Source organism: Castor canadensis, chromosome 6 (assembly GCF_047511655.1).
Source record: "Castor canadensis chromosome 6, mCasCan1.hap1v2, whole genome shotgun sequence".
NCBI classification, from domain to species: domain Eukaryota; kingdom Metazoa; phylum Chordata; class Mammalia; order Rodentia; family Castoridae; genus Castor; species Castor canadensis.
In genome coordinates, this window is record NC_133391.1 from 40,451,959 (window position 1) to 40,468,891 (window position 16,933).

The 16,933-nt window shown below is 45.2% G+C and overlaps 2 protein-coding genes across 6 annotated transcripts in view; both read right to left on the reverse strand.

Annotated features, from left to right (window-relative positions):
* Tulp3 (TUB like protein 3) overlaps positions 1–16,792 on the reverse strand; it is a 54,988-nt gene extending 38,196 nt beyond the window's left edge. For 2 of the 4 annotated variants that reach the window (XM_074076283.1, XM_020187117.2), the window contains exon 1: positions 9,099–9,248. In XM_074076283.1, coding sequence (XP_073932384.1) covers positions 9,099–9,139 — 41 coding nt within the window. In that variant the 5' untranslated portion in view covers positions 9,140–9,248. Of the gene's footprint in view, positions 1–9,098; positions 9,249–16,744 lie in introns of those variants that run through there. The other 2 variants (XM_074076280.1, XM_074076282.1) reach the window with 2 other exon arrangements.
* Rhno1 (RAD9-HUS1-RAD1 interacting nuclear orphan 1) lies at positions 10,205–16,828 on the reverse strand. Of its 2 annotated transcripts, none has more exons than XM_020187120.2 (3): positions 16,745–16,828; positions 13,783–14,034; positions 10,205–11,719 (listed from the first exon to the last, which is right to left on the reverse strand). In XM_020187120.2, the coding sequence occupies exons 2-3, from the start codon at positions 13,948–13,950 to the stop codon at positions 11,204–11,206; spliced, it is 684 nt and encodes a 227-aa protein (XP_020042709.2). In that variant the 5' UTR covers positions 13,951–14,034; positions 16,745–16,828; the 3' UTR covers positions 10,205–11,203. The 2 variants fall into 2 exon arrangements, with proteins under 2 accessions (XP_020042709.2, XP_073932385.1); XM_074076284.1 differs by lacking the exon at positions 16,745–16,828 and adding an exon at positions 16,251–16,594.
* Positions 16,829–16,933: the final 105 nt, after the last annotated feature.

The window sequence follows — 16,933 nt, forward strand, 5'->3', positions numbered from 1 at the left end:
GTCAGAACAACAGGCACATCTCCAGACACAGGTGGGTGAGACACTTTACTTCGAAAGTCAACTTAGTCATGAAAACCTTCCTCATGGTATGGTTTTGATATTAAGAACTATTAATCCTTGTGCACAGTATTTTATCGCAAGTGCTCTTCGGACAGCATTACAGAGCTTTCTTCTCCAGCCATCTTTCCCTGTGAGGTGATATGGTTTGGATCCTCAATGGCTCCCCAAGTCTCATGTGTTGAAAGCGTGATCCCTAAAGCAGCAGTGTTCAGAGGGTAGCCTTTGGGAGCTCACTGGATCACAAGGGCTGTGTCCTCATCAGTGGAACACCACAGATGCATGCATAGCTCAGTGGGTCTGGAGGAAGGGCATGGCCATAAAAGTGAGCTCTCTCGCTTTGCTTCCTGGCTGCCACAGGTGAGCAGCTTTGATTCGGCCTTGATGTGCTGCCTCACTACAGGCCCAGAAGCAATGGAGCCAAGTGATCATGGACTGAAACCATGAGCCAAAATATCTTATCTCAGGCATTCTGTCAGAGAGACAGAACGCTAACTAACTCGGGAGGTGCTTTTTGTACTCAGTGCAGAATTAACAGCAAGAAGATGTCTACTTTTATCACCACAGTGAGACAGTTTTCTCATTTCCTGCCAAATGGATCAGACCATAATTCTGACATTGGTGGCTACACATCTTCTTGAAAAATACCAGCCAACTGATAGCTTGCTCCTACTTTTTTTGTTTTGTTTTCTCTTTGAGGCCGAGGTTGGCCTGGAATTTGAAATCCTCCTGCCTCTACCTCCTGAGTGCTAGGATTATAGGCTTACTCCTGGTGTTCCTCCAACCTCATTAGAGGCCTGAAGTAAATGTCATAGAAAGCAGCACTGACTAGGGAAGCCCAGAAAATGGGGGCAGTGCCCAGGTTCTAGAGCATGGCACTAGGCCAGGAGCTAGGGATCCAAGCAGAGCAATGTATCTTTTCTTTATCTGGCAGAGACTCAAACCCAGGGCTGCTCTACCACTGAGCTATATCCCCGTTCCCTGACTTTAAGCCCTAAGTTATGTCTTGAAAAGTCAATCTTGGGATCTATTCCATAATGGAGATGGTTCAATTTTAATCTAAAACCCCACCCTACTGCACTTCTGTTTTCCTTTGTGTTATTGGGATTCAATTCAGGGCCTTGACTCTGCTAGGCAAGTGCTCTACCACCTGAGCCCCACCCCCAGCCTCTCACTGCACTTTTCATATGAATATTCATAATATGAATAAATATGACCTTCCATGAAGTAAATTTTCTTGTTTTGTGACTTAGAACAGGGGCTGCAAACTATGTCCATGGGTCAAATTTAGCCTGCTGTTTGAATATTTTCTGTAACCTAAGAATGATTTTCACATTTCTAAAATGTTAAAAAAAATCCTAAGAATCAACTGTTTTAAGACACTTAAAAAAGTGAAGTTCAACTTTCACAGTCTGTAGTCTCCCTTACTCATTTATGCATTACCTATAGCCACTTCTATGCTATAGCAACGAAGCTGAGCGGCTGGCACAGAGACTACGTGGCCCACGAAACCTAAAATATTTGCTCTCTGGTTCTTTCCTTTTTCTGGCAGTATGGAGTTTGAACTCAGGGCTTTGTGCTTGCTAGGCAGTCACTCTATCACCTGAGCCACTCCCCAGCCCCCATCTCTGGCTCTTTTCAGAAGAGGGCTCATCAGTCTGAGGGTCATCCTCCCCATTTAGAGAAGCAGGGCTGTGTGGTCACAGCAGTTTACAGTACTTAACCTCACGGAGCTTCCAGTTTCCTCCCCACAAAGTACAGGTAATAACACTTAATTCGTAAGTTATTGGGAGGATTAAATGAGACTTAGCCCATAGTGACAAGCAACAACGGCTGCCATTATGCAAGGTTTCTGCTCTGCATTGCCTTTGTAATACTACAAGGTAACACAATAATACCGTAACCATGTCTTCACTGACAAGATGAATGATTTCACCATGATATTACTGCCTTCCAAGAACTTCTGTATACTGCTGGGGTATAGCACTTGCCTAGCTGCACAAGGCCCTGGGTTCAATCCCCAGCACCAAAAGTAAAAACAAAAACAAAATTTCTGTATAGTCGTTCTATGTTGAAAATCTAGATAGTTCTAAAATTCTTCCACATTGTATCTTCAAAAATTTGAAATTTTATTATGACTGAAACATCACTATTGAAAATCCAGATAGTTGGGCTGGTAGAGTGACTCAAGTGATAAGAGCACCTGGTTAGCAAGTGTGAGGCCCTGAGTTCAAACTCGTTTCACAAAATGATACAAAAGATAAAGCTCAGTACCACTAAAAAAAGAAAGAAAGAAAGAAAAAAGAAAGATAACAAAAAGAAGAAAAAAACAAAAAAAAAGAAAAAAGAAAAAATAATAAATAAAACAAACAAAAAAAGAACTAGAGCAAAAAGGGCTGGGAGTGGACCTCAAGTGGTAGAGCACCTGCCTTGGAGCATGAGGCCTTGAGTTCAAATCCCAGTACCGCCAAAAAAACATATAGTAATAAAAGAATCCTGATAGCTCTAGAATTCTTCCATATTAAATCTTCAAAAATTTGAAATGTTATTACTATTGAAACATTGCTAAGATACCTCATCACTTTGCTGGCTTGAATACAATTCCATTTATCAAGTAGTACCATGTTCCAGAAAGTACTTAGACACGTATTATCTCCTCTAATTCTCCAGACTACAAGGGAGGTACCATAACCCCGCTTTACAGAGATGAAGCAGGTAGCTGGAGGTCCCCAGCTGATCAGGGAAAGAGCCAGAATTCAATCATTGGCCTCACTCCCTGCCCCAACCTGCTGCACTGTACCACTGCCCACATGCACTATAACAGTCAGCAGGGTCAGGGATCTCATCACTGTGGTGATTCAATAAATCCATCAAGAATCTTTTCATTCAAATGCTGGTTCATTTGCTATGTTTAGGCAGCAGAATTTCTAAGCCAGTTAGAGGATTTCAAAGACAAAAAAGAAAAAACCATCAGATTTCATGTTCAAACTGATAGCACTTTCAGGTAATTACAGCAAAAGCTACTATTTGGGAGAGGAGTTCGTTTGCTTGGTTTTTTTGTAGTACTAGGGCTTGAACTCAGGACCCTGCACTTGCTAGGCAGCGATCTACCACCTGAGCCACATCCCCAGCCCTTTTTGCTTTTAGTTATTTTTGAATAGGGTCTCTTGCATTTATGCCTGACATCACTTGCACCACGATGCTTCTATCTACACTTGCTGCGTGGCTGGAATGACAAGCATGAACCACTGAACCTAGCTGTTATTTTTGAGACAGGGTCTCATTACGTAGCCAAGATTGACCTGGAACTCACTATGTAGCTGAGGTTGGCCTTGAACTCACAATCCTCCTGCCTCCATCTCCCAAGTGTCGGCATCACAGGTGTGTAACACCACAACCAGCTTTAATAAAGAATTATTTTCCTTCAAACCCCAGTGCCATCAAAAACAAAAACAAAAAAAAAGGGAAGAATTCTTTTATTTTTATTATATTATTGTTGTACTGGGGGTACATCTGTACCATTTACAAAAGTTCTTACAATATACCATAGTTGAATTCACTGCTTCCATCATTCTTCTTTATCTCTTTCTCCTCCCTTAATAAATAATTTTTTAAGTCAATGACAAATTGACCTGTCCAAATTCTGAATGTCAATATTGAAAGGCCGTATTTTCACACATACTAAGACACCAAGAACACATCTAAGACACATAAAGATCAAATTAGAAAGACTCTTTGAAAGGCATCCTCCCTCAACCCAGGGGAACTGTTAGTATTCTAGGCTTAGCTGGCTTCTTGAAAGCCACAATCGGAGCTATCAGAACTGAAGCTAGGGAGTGAAAATCGTTTCCTAAGAGGCCTGTTTAGTAAATACACAATCAGAGAGCAGAAGTGCGTGGGGACAAGGAGGCAACAAGAAGGGAAAGTTGGCAAGTGATGTGAACAGTCACATAGCTCCAAAGAACGCAGCAAGGAAAAATATTTTAGAGTGAGCCTCTCTTGGTTGTGCATGTCCCGCAGAGCAGAAGCAAACGGCATTCTTTAGAGTGAACTGAGCAGAAAGGTTATTTAAAACGTACGACTTGATCCAGAAGCTGAAGAATGCATTCATTCCCCGGGGAATCTAAAAATAGGTACTACTCACAACCTGAGTCTCTTCTACTTTATCTGCCTGTTTCTCCCTCGGGGGTTACATTCTCTCTCTTTGGGAATGTATTTGTTTTCCTTTTCTTTCTTGTGTAAAGATGAAAGTGCAATCTTTTGACCAACAATACCAAATAAATATTTCTAGGGGATGGGGCTGAAGCTCAGTGGGAGTAGTTGCTTAGCATCCTTGACATTCCATCCTTAGCACCACCAAAAAACCCAAACAAACCAGAAACCAAATAAATATTTCCATTCCAAGAACTCTGGATAGAACACCTACTTGCACATTGCCAGAACATCTGATTTCTTGAACTACTTGCTCTAAAACTAATTTAATGAACTCTAGTACCGTTTGTTGTCATTTATATCACAAACTATACTGAACAGAGAATATCTGCAACAGATGCTCTGATAGTGAGAAAGGAAATAGGAGACTAGAAGGGAAAAGCGTGGGCTCTATGCAAGACAATATCGCTTAGGAATATCATGACTTTTGTTTGCCCAGACTGGCCTTGAACTCCTGGGCTCTATCCATTCTCCTGTCTCAGCCTCCTGAACAGCTGGACTTACAGGCACACAGCATCCACAACCTTTCTAACCCTTAATTTCCCATCTATAAAATGAAGACAGTGGCACCTGCCCTGCTGTCTTCAGAATTATGAAGCTCAAAAGAAATCAAATATGAGAAAGTACTAAGAAGTCTGCAAAAGACACACAAATGTACCAGTGATCATTTTATCTTGACAGATCTTCCCTTTTTTTGGCAGTACTTGGGTTTGAACTCAAGAGCCTCACACTTGCTAGGCAGGCATTCTACCACTTGAACCACTTCACCAGCCCCTTTTTTGTGATGGGTTTTTTTGAGATAGGGGCTCACAAACTAGAACTATTTGCCCAGGCTGGTTTTGAACCATGATTCTCCTGATCCCTGCCTCCTGAGTAGCTAGGGAATTACAGGCATGAGCCACCGGCACCCAGCAGATCTTTGGCTGGGCATGATAGAGCACTCCTATCATCCGAGCATTCAGGAGACTGAAGCAGGAAAATCATAATGCTAGGCTAGCCTGGGCTACAAAATGAGCCCCTGGCCTAACAACAAAAACCAAAGAAGCCTTTATTTCCAGAGAAAACTGAGGCCCAAGAAAGAGACAATTGTTAGGTGCCAGTGGCATAAGCCTGTAATCCCAGCTACTAGGGAGGCTGAAATCAGGAGGATTGCAGTTTGATGCCAGCCCAGGCAAACAGTTCACAAGACTGCATCCCCAAAATAACCACAGCAAAATGGACTGGAGGTGTGGCTCAAGCGGCGGTGCCACATTGCTACAGTTAAAAAGCTTGAGCTCAGCTGGGTGTTGTTGGTTCATGCCTGTAATCCTAGCTACTCAGGAGGCAGAGATCAGGAGAGCAGTGGTTCAAAGGCAGCCCAAGGCAAACAGTTCACAAGACACTATCTCGAAAAAACCCATCACAAAAATAGGGCTGGTGGAGTGGTTCAAGGTATAAGCTCTGAGTTCAAACCTCAGTTCCAAAAAAAAAAAAAAAAAAAAGCTAGAGCCCAGGTACTCAGCGAAAGCTTCCAATGTTTCCTATCCCCATAATGCTACATGACAAATCAGCACATGCCATCTCTGAAAGAATAAAAGTACTCCCACCATCCTGTTCAGAACTGTGGTCTTGCAGAGGTGTTGGTGACTCAGAAAATACTGATCCTTCGTTGTCATATTAATTCTAAAGTAAAGGGAAAACATGACTTCCCCATTATCAAGCCTCCCAACCAGTGAGTTTTCTTTATTAACAACACATGGGGGCTGGGGTGGAGGGTAGAGGTATAGCTCAGTGGTAGAGCATGTGTTTAGCATGTGTGAGGTCCTGGGTTCAATCCCTAGCACACACACCCCAAAAATAATACCAATAAAACAAAATAAACACAAGGATCAATATGTGGATAGTGTGCTCTCTGTCAGACACCAGGGAGTCAAGCTTTTCCCAGGCCAGGAAGATTTGGCAGCTTTCATCATTTCTAACTCTCAGAATGATGGAGACAGAAGAGATTAAGGGATACAATGAGTTTATTCCTGGTGAACTGACTCAGAGGACAGGAAGCAAAGCTGCCTAAGGAAATTCTAGTGTGAGCAACTTAATCCTACTGCAGAATTGCTCTCTAACAGGAGAACCAAAGGAATTATCCAGACTCTGAAACCCTCAAATATTTAGAAGAATGGTAGCTTCACTTCCTCCTCTGAGAAATTCAAGCATTCTTTCTCTTTTGGTAAGAACAAACATTGACTGTTTCTTTCAATGGGCAATAAAACTAGAGAAACTGCATAAATGTCCATGGGAAAGAATGAGAAGCCAGAAACAAAACTATTTAAAAAAAAAAAGTCTGAATCGTTCTGCTTGGAACAGAAAAGAAAGTTATTGAAAAGATTATTTTTTCCTTTCTAGGTTGTGTGAGGCCTTCACACTTGAAGAAATACATGCATGTCAGACATTATTAGTAACAAGATTGGCCAGGCTGTACGCTGGTGGCTCACGCCTGCAATCCTAGCCACTCAGGAGGCAGAGATCAGGAGGATCTCGGTTCAAAGCCAGGCTGGACAAATAGTTCACAAGATCCTATTTCGAAAAACGCATCACAAAAAAAGGGCTGGTGGAGTGACTCATGGTATACGTCCTGAGTTCAAACCCCAGTACCAAAAAAAAGACTGGCCAGGACAAAACTTCCAGCCACAACTATTCATATTTCTAAAGAGAAATCATAACACACAGACAAACCACAGACCAGGACTTTCTTATGCAATTCTAAGTCACAACCTCACAACATACTGGGAGCCACATTTTCAATTCTGAATTATTATTTTGGTGGGACTGGGGTTTGAACTCAGGGACTGGAGCTTGCTTGGCAGGCGCTCTACCACTTGAGCCACGCCCCCAGCAATATTTTCAATTCTGTACTAACAAATGTACTCTGTGTGTGTGTGTGACTGGGCTCGTACCCAGCATCTTGCACATGCTAAGCACACATTCTCTGCCACTGAGCTACACCCTCCCCAGCCCCTGTACCCCTAACAAAAGGCTCAAATAGAGCCTAAGGCCCAACTAATCTGCTCTATCATCTCTAGGGAATCAACAATACAAAGGTCCTGAGTGCGGTTTCAAATTTCATCTCTAATTTTCACTACATATTCCACATATAGGGAAAAACATTAAGTTTGCTTGTTAATGGTTTTACTTTGTTGAAAATAAATCTACCTGGAAGCAAAAGGCACATAACTTGAAGAAAAAAAAATTACAGGAAACTTAAGTCAGATGTTATCCTCATAATGAAATCAATGTATTTCATCAAAAACATTAAATACACAATCCGGGGACCAGGGGCATAGGTCAAGTGGTACAGCGCCCTAACAAGCTGAGCTCCTCCACCCCCAAAGAAAACACTCACAACCCAAGACAAAAAAAGCAAGAGACATCCACTGCCTCTTAGTGACACAAGCGTTAAGTAATGACAGACAGTTGCACTAACATTACCTAGGGTAGGAGAAACACTTGGTGACTCACACATTCCCCTTTCATGTCAATTTTAAAAATTAAAGAGCTGGTTTCTTCCAGAAGAAAAAGGGGGGGGGGTGACTTTGAAATTAAGCTTCAGTGCCAACAAATTAAAGAAACAATTTAACCTCCAGACCCCATTTTTAAAGTCAATTCCAGTTTTCCCCTAAAATCATGAGTCATATCAAACACCTGATATCCATGAAATGTGCTGCTTTAAATTCATTCTGAAAATGGGCATGGTGGTACATGCCTGCAATCCTAGCACTCGGGAGGCAGAGGAAGGAGAATCACTAGTTTGATGCCAGCTTGGGCTACATAGTGAGACCCTTAGTCAAAAAAACCAACCCTCCCCAAAACATTATTTTTGAGAACTCACAAGAGAACAAGTATCATCTGAATTGCACCAGAGACCCTGGTTCTTCCTAGCACTTATCCCTGCAAATGTAGATTTTTTTGTTCAACCTGAAAAAAGGCGGAGTGAACAAATTTCAGAGTGTCACTCAAACAGAACTTGATGAAGGAGGGAAGTGGAGGGTCTCTACCCCAACGCCTCATTTGTAACTTTGCCAAGGGTGGTTTAGAATCCTTTAACTATCTCCTAGATTAAATATCAGCGAAATCCTTACACGCCAGGTCTGTCCGTGCTGTGGTAATGGAAGAAAGAGCTCAGAATGCAGTTCGCGTGTACGACTTAAATCCTCAATGCCAAAGTTTACTCAATGAGTTCACAAGGCTCCCCATTAACTTCTCGTTAACCTAGTTAACAAGAAATGGACAGGCTGAGACTTCCAGCCGTTCTCCTTCGCTGAATGCAAGCAGAAAAACAGGGGCCCGGCATAGAAAGATGGGTACAAACAAGGAGAGTGAACATGCAAGACAGACGGTCCTGGAAAGCAGAGGGAAGAGAAAGACTCACTTTGCGCGTTCAGCCTCGGACCGTGTTTCCAAGCAGTGGCATTAGCGCCCATTACTAAGCATCACCCGCCGCCTGGAAAGACCTCGTCGGATCTCTGTAGGGACTGGGCCAGTGAGTGCGTGTCAAGAAAGGGACATCTAAGGCCCAAAGTGTACAGGCGGGCTTGTAGGGGAAACTGCGAGTTCCCGAGCGGGAACCTGAACTGGGAGTCTGAGTCCCCCTCCCTGCCGTCCCCCTTCACAGAGGGGGTTCTCAGGACTGGGATCGCCCCCCGTCGCGCCCTCGGTCCCTCGTGACCCCACCCGAACACCCCCCCCCTGCGCCCTCGGCCCGCGGAGTTGCAGGACGGGACCTCCACTTTCTCACTTCGTTCCAGCACCCCACCTCCGCCCGCTCAAGAGAAGGCCAGCTGCCATCGCCCTCTGACCTGTCTCCGTGGAGTCCAAGCCCATAGCGCGACGCCTCCATGCCCGCCGGTCAGTCAGTGGCACCCAGGTCCAGACCCCTAGACGCCGCTGCTAGGGTGGCACGTCTGGCCGGCAGCCCGGCCCCGCCCCCTGGCAACCACACCTGGCACTGTCGCCGCCGCCTATTGGCCCGCCTGCGAGCTGCTCTTCTCTCATTGGCTGTTGGCGCCAGCCGGCGATGCGGGAGGGTTTCCAGGGGCGGGAGCAGCGCCAGCAGCACAGGCGCCTGCGCCAGGGCAAGGAGGACGCGCCCGGGCTTGGTTCCCCCGAGCGAGGCGCTGAGCCGGGACTGAGGGCGGACGGATGTGTGTTCAGCTGGTCGGTCTTGCGGACGGAGAAGCCCATCCCCCACCGACAGCCACACACGGAGCGGCTCCTCGCACCCCCATTGCAAGGAGACCACCCAGAGCGCTCCCAGGGTCTGTCCTGCGGGCTTTGCAGACCTCTGTCGCTGGCTCTCTGTCTCTGGCGGGCCGGCCCCTTCCCTGATACCAGAAGCCTTGCCGAAACTCAGTGGCAAAACTCAGTGGCGAAACTCATCACTGAGATCATCCCCAGACCTCCTCTGTGGTCTCCCCTAAAGTACACTCTTCCACCAAACTCTGCCGCCCGTGAGCCATCCTCAAGCGTCTTTAACCCATGAGAACCGCGATCTAAGCCTATCCTCTTGGGCCAATAAATCATGTCCCCAACCTTCAACATATACCTCGCATTACAGTCCCTACAGAACTTCCTGACAAGTGACTGCACATAGGCTTTCTAGCATTCCGAGGTCAAAGTTTTCACACTGGTTTGGAATTCAGAATTTTTTTTTTTTTAGGAGACAGAGCACTTGGCACAAGCTAGGAGAACTGAGCCTTTGCACGCACTCGGTAAGTCTCCACTCACTGTGACCTTGAACGTGGTTCCTTCAGATTCCCATCTATAAAAAGGACAGCGTAATTCCTGCTTGTTCTAACTGGGGCGGGATGCTGAATGAATAGGGTTGAATGAGAATTCTATGTGTGAGAAAAAGGACCAGGGAGACATTTTGTTGACTGAACAGCATTTCACTCGTTAGCATAAGCAGTATTCTAAAACTCCACGTTTATTTACATATAAAGAGTTACTATAAGAACCATTTTCCTATTCTTTTTAATATTTACAGTTTTTCCGTTGGAAGCAAAAACTCAAAATACAAACCTAAGTGACTCACGTCCCTGATCTTCCCTGGCCCCACTGTACTAGAAGGGAGCTCACTGTCCTCTGAACCAAAGTTACAGAAGCAGCAGTCAAACATAAAAAATCAGAGTTTAAAGAAACAAAATACAAGAACGAGTTAGTCTGAATTAGAATTAAAGGATTCATAACAAAGGAAACAAGAAAGACCTTTCATGGATGGGCAGTACTACTGCATTACTGAAGAAGAAAATAAAAATCACCTGTTAGCTAGGAGCCAGTGGCTCACGCCTATAATCCTAGATACTCAGGAGCAGAGAGCAAGAGGATCAAGGTTTGAAACCAGTTCAGGCAAACAGTTCCTGAGACCCTATCTAGAAAAAACACATCACAAAAAAGAGGCTGGTGGAGTGGCTCAAGGTGTAGGCCTCAGTTCAAGCCCCAGTACCACAAAAAAAAATCAACTGTTGTATCAAATTGGCCCTACCTAGGGATCCAACCACAGTAAAAATTATTTCAAAAGGTAAGATGAGTAAAGGAACAAACTACATCCTGACAGAAGTAGGTTTCTCTAAAACCTTTCTGCAACTATTTATTTACATACATCTTAAACACTACAAGATATTGGAGATTTTTAAACAGTTAATGCCAGAAAAATAGGAAGCAAACAGTTCATGACATTAACCTCAATTGTTTATGACACAAAGTACTTTAAAAAGCAAACCTGGGAAGTAGATTCCCTTACAATTCTAGGGCTCTAGTTAAACCTTTTTCCTTTTGATGTTATTCCAGTTTTACTTTTTCAATATGCTATCTTATGAGCCAGAAAAGTAACTTTAGCAACTCTACAAAAATCAGCAAGAGATCTTTTTGAGACTGCTGATAAGGCTGATGTCTGAGCAACCAGTCAGCTTTTCGCAAGGAACTGGCTTCTGCTCAGTTTCCCTTTCTCCTTGAGATGGGCAAACAGGTGCCTTTGCCTCCTCCACGTGACCTTTATCCCATACTTGTCCTCAGGGGTGTCTTTAACCAGAACAGGCCCAGGCTCAGGGCTCTTGGTTGTTCCTGTGTGAAGGATGCAGCGTGGAAGGCTGTTTTCTCGCTGATCTGGGGGTATGGTGTTGTCTTTCACAGATGATTCTGGGGTCTGAATATCAGGTGGTGTGCACACATAAGGTAAGCTTTGAAGGGCATGTACTGACAGGTCCCCACAGCTCTGGGGACTGAGCACTGGAACTAAAGGCCTTCTTCTGGAAATGTTCTTTTCTGACTGATTGGAACTAGAAGACTGTGGTCTTTCAAAGGCTAGATGTGGAAACTTGCGGGTAGATTTTCGACTTGAATGTTTTGGACGGTCTCGGTGATGATGTTTCTGAGGGGCCAGGAGTCTGTTTTCTGCTGTGGTGTCAAACTGAGGTGTTACCTGAGGATCCAGAAAAACGGTGGGATGAGTAAACTATCAAGTATCTAAGAGAAGAAACTACAGGCAGTGATCCAATGAATATAATACTTGTTTTATTTCTGGTCAGAATCCTAAATGGGGGCCCATAACTGTAATGGATACAAAACAAAAAAGCTGTCTAATGAGACAATAATTGGAAAAAGAAATGCACTTCAGGCAAGTTATTTAATCTCTCTGGCTTTTAATTTCTTCATGTGTTAAGAAAGGGGACAGGTACCAGGTGCCAGTGGCTTACACCTGTAATCCTATCTACTCAGGAGGCAGAGAGAGATTAGGAGGATCGTGGTTCAAAGCCAACCCTGGGCAAATAGTTCCCAAGAACTTGTCTCAAAAAACCATCATAAAAAAGGGCTGGTGGAGTGGCTCACAGTGTAGGCCCTGAGTTCAAAGCCCAGTGATGCAAAAGAAAAAAAACAGAGAGGGCTGTTGCCAGTGGCTCACACCTGTAATCCTAGCTACTCGGAAGCAGAGATCAGGAGCATTGAAGTTCGAAGCCAGTTCAGGCAAATAGTTCTAGAAACCCTATCTTGAAAATACCCAACACAAAAAAAGGACTGGCAAAATAGTTCAAGTGGTAGAACACCTGCCTAGTAGTTCAAACCTCAGTACCACAAAAAAAAAAAAAGAGAGAGAGAGAAGGAACAGGGCTGGAGGTGTGGTACAATGCCTACTTAGCAAGCACAAGAATCTGAGTTGAAAAAAAAAAAATGAGGGGACAATGTCTTTCACTTCATCACTTACACAGCTATGACCTGTTCAGCTGACGATCTTTAAACTTCATGATGCCAGGACTAGGGGTGTAGCTCAGGGGTAGAGCACATGTTTGGTCTGCTCAAGGGCTCAATCCCTAGCACCAACAAAAAGGAAACCCACATGATGGCAAGGACCAATAGCTTTGTTCACCGTTGATTCCCCAGCACCTAGCAGAATATCCGGCACAAAGAAGGCCCTCAGTAAAAAATGAATGACAGGCTTCGAGAATCAGTGAGATCGTGTACAGAAAGCAAGTAGCAGCAGGCATGGTGGTACATGTCTGTAATCCCAGCAACTTGGGAGGCAGAACCAAGGAGGATCATGAGTTCAAAGCTGCTTCTGGCAAAGTTAGAGATGGAAACTCTATCTCAAAAACATTTCATGCCTGGGGAGCAGGAAGTGTTTCTCCCTTTTTTCCCATTTCTCCCACTTTTATCCTGTACTTTCACTATAAAAACAACAACAACAACAAAGAACAGCAACATCAAAAGGGCTGGTGGTGTAGCTCAGTCATAGACCGCTTGCCAAGCATGCTTGAGGCTCTGGATTAAAAAATAAAAGCCACTAGCATAGGACCCCACCACAATGGGCCTATCCTTGTTCATAGGAGTCTAACATTTAAGTGTCTCCCATAATCATGAAGCAAGTAATTAGGCACACATAAGCAGAACACAGGCTTTGTCTGACCCTTTTGCTATACCGCTTCTGTTACACAGTGGCTATCTTCTCTTCCCAGCGAATTTTTTTTTTTTTTTTTTTGTAGTGCTGGGGATGGAACCCAGGGCCTCATGCATGCTAGGCAATTTGCTCTACCACTGAGCTTTTAAACCCATTCTAGGGCTTTTAAACGGATAAACAGAACATATGCCATTTGTGTGAATTTTTTTTCAGGGTTCAATCCATTAGTAAATAGAGTACGTAGATAAATACTCTGCCTTTACATGAACAGGAAACCATCTCATTTTTTCCTTTGCTGTTTGTATGGTTCTCTCACCCAGGTACTGGGTAGTATAGACTTTTACACTCAGATTTTTCAAAGGAACATGGTAAGGAAGGCTTCAACACCAGCCAATGCGTATCTTGCCTTGCACTGAGAAAAGAAGATATGCCAGAGAAGACAGCTGACCACCGCCAGAAAGAATACATTGCTTCCTTGTCCCTGCCCCCATGAACCTTCTTATTCTTAGCAAGTCATGGTTCAAGAGGCACAAGAGTCACCATCTTGAAAAGCCTAACAGGTAAAAGTCCAATTAAGAGTCCTGTGGGCCTACCCAGGAAGTGATGGTGCTGTGGTCAATGGTCTTGCTGGGCACTTGTAGAGTGTGGGTGATGGGATGTTGTGGCAATACACAGGGGTGCTTGGGGCCCTCCAGTGGTTGTTGATGGAATAGCAGCTTGGCTTTCAGGGACCTTTGTTGAGGTCTTTTTTTGGGAGGCATCAATAGGTAAATGCCAATCAGTTAGTAACTGCATGATGCTGGTTGCCTTCGGGTTGAAGGAGAGGCTCCAAATCCAACCCATGCCTGTAGAGAAGAAATAAAAGCCAGGAGAAAATAACTCAGATGATTCCCTGGCTCTTCCTGACACTGCCAGCCAATCCTACCACAAACTACCACCTAGAACTCAAGGTTGTGGGGACACAGCTTCCTATACCTACACCACCAAGTGAAAACACACTATTCATATTCAACAACTCATACTATAAACATCATTGAGCCATGCTGGGTGCTAGAATTAAAGATGAATAACCTTTTATGCAACAATCATTTATTGAGTGCTAAGCACTTGTAGCCATACACATCTTCAAGGAACTGAGACAGGCTGGGGATGTAGCTCAGTGATAGAATGCTTGCTTAGCATTTATGAAATCTTAGGTTCAATCCTCAGTACTGCAAAGAGGCTTTCTGGATAGGGGAACACCTGACCTATGACTGGGAGGCATAGGGAGAAGCAAGAGAGCAGGAGGCACTCCGGCCTGCTCAAGAACATTTACAAGGCCTGTCTTGTAGCCAGATGTGGTGGTGCACACCTGTAGTCCCATCCAAGCACTTGGGAGGCTGAGGAAGGAGGGTCTCAAGTTCCAGGCCAAACTGGGCTACACAGATTGAGAAAGATTTGAGACCTTGTCTCAAAGAAACCAAACCAAAACAAAATGAAGCTGTCTTGTGAATTCGGGGAATTACAAATTCAGTGTAGTGGACATGGTGTCAAGACCAGATCAGGAAAGCCAGGCGAGGCATGAGTTTGGACTTGAGCTTGAACAGTCACCAAAGATTTTCAAACAGAACGGTGTTACACTTGGGTTCTTTTTCTTCATCCCAAGTACTTTAGAACATGAACAGACGTTGTCCTAATAGTATACTGGGCCCCCATGTACTCCTCACCCCCATCCAACCATCATCAACCCATACCAACAATCATGGGCCAATCCTGACCCACTCACAGCCCTATCCATTTCCCCTACCCTTGTATTATTCTGAAGAAAGTGTGTGTTTGGTCATTGTATCATTCCAACTAACATGACTAAATAAATGACCCACATATATAAATTCTGTAAATGTAATCAAATATCCAGATGTTCAAATTTTCAGTTGTTTCATAAACTTCCTAAGTGTTTTACTTACTTGTCTTTTAGACAGATCACCATGACAAGAGTACAAAAGGAGAGAACAAGTACCCTGAAAACAGGGGGATAGGTTAGGAGGCTACAGAGTCATCTAGGTGAGAAATGACAGGGGTCTGAACCTGGGCTGTCTCAGTGAGGTGGGAGACTAGCACAGAGACGGTTCACAGGCAATAAAAGTCTGAACAAGTGTCAACAGGAGGGATCTAGTAATCAAGCCACCTTTAATGGGAGCTTCCTCTATGGAATGGGGGGACACAGTTGGAATGCAGTGGGTAGAGAGGTAGATGAGAGGTGCAGCTGAGCATGGTGGGAAGCCCCACAGCAGGGCGGTATGGATCCATTATACACTGACCATTCATCCACTGATCAACAACAAACACAACACAGCCTTGGGCTGGCAGCCTGGCTCAAGTGGTAGAGTACCTGCCTTATAAGCACAAAGTCCTGAGTTCAAACCCCAGTACCACCAAAAAAGAATTAAAAAATAAAAAACCCCCACCACCTGACTTATGTGACTCAGCAGTGAAGATATGGGTAAAGAAAGGGGGCCAGGGGGAGGAATCACAAAATCTCTACCCTTAGAGAAACAGTATTTTAGGGAGGACACAGGCCTTTACAGGCAAGGGTAAGGATTCTACGTTTAATTATTCTTAAGGGGAACAGCGGCCACTGAAAGGTTCTGAACAAGGAAGTCACACACTCCAGTTTACATTTTGAAAAAATAACAACTCTAGAAACTTTATGAAAAAAACCCACTTAGAATCCAGTGGAGAGATGGGTTTGTGGCCATCGGCTGTAGTGAGAAGTGTTGGCATTTGTCACTTGCTGAAAGCCACCAGTGTCAAACAGGCATCACACTGCTCAGCAATTCCACCATGCTTATCAACTAGTTCTCCACAAAAACGATCTTAAAACTTTTCCACTTTCGTGAAACTTCAAAACACAACAAATGACCTTACTTCCTTGACAAAGAATACAGAATAAGCCACGTGGGGTGATACAACACTGTAATCCCCGCAGTCGGGAAGCTTGAGGCAGGAGGATCTTAAGTTCCAGGCTAGCCTGGGCTAATAGTTTATCTATCTATCGATCGATCGATCTATCATCACTGACCTCTTATTTGCTCCTTCACATGTATCTTTATCTGACTCAGGGCAATGTCCGTGCTCCCCTCTCCCCCATTAGAACGTACACAGGAGGACCGAGAGAACCTTGTCTGCCATCGAGCCCGGCAGTGCCCCGCACACAGCAGCTCAACGAATTCTGCTGACAGAGGACACAATGAAGCACAGAACCTGAAGGCTCGGTTCTGGGAGGGACAGGGGTGTGAAGAGCTGAGGCCGTGGCTTACGGGGCGTGCGTGCGGGTTTAGGATGAAAAAGACTCGAACCCGATCTCACGCCAGCCTGAGAGCTCGGCCTAGCCGGAGGGACCCAGAAAGGGGCCTGAGGGCCGCAGATGGAGGACAGGAGGGCGGGGAACCAGCAGGCCGAGAAGCCGCGGGGTCCCCGCGCTGCCCCCTCGCCCGCCCACCCGGGCCGCGGGCGCCCAGCGGCCCCGATGCCCACGGCCGCCGCCCCACGAGCCAGCCGCTGGGGCCGCCTTACCCGCCGGCGTCCCGGCTAGCCTCTCCTCTCCCGACACCGGGCCTTCGAGGCCGGAACGCGGAGACAGGCCGGCGCTGATTGGCGGCGTCGCGTCACGTGACCGCAACGCTCCGCCGGCGCCAATTTCAAACAGCGGAACCAACTGAAAGCAGCTCTGCAGGACCCCACCCCCGGCCCCGGCCCCGGCCC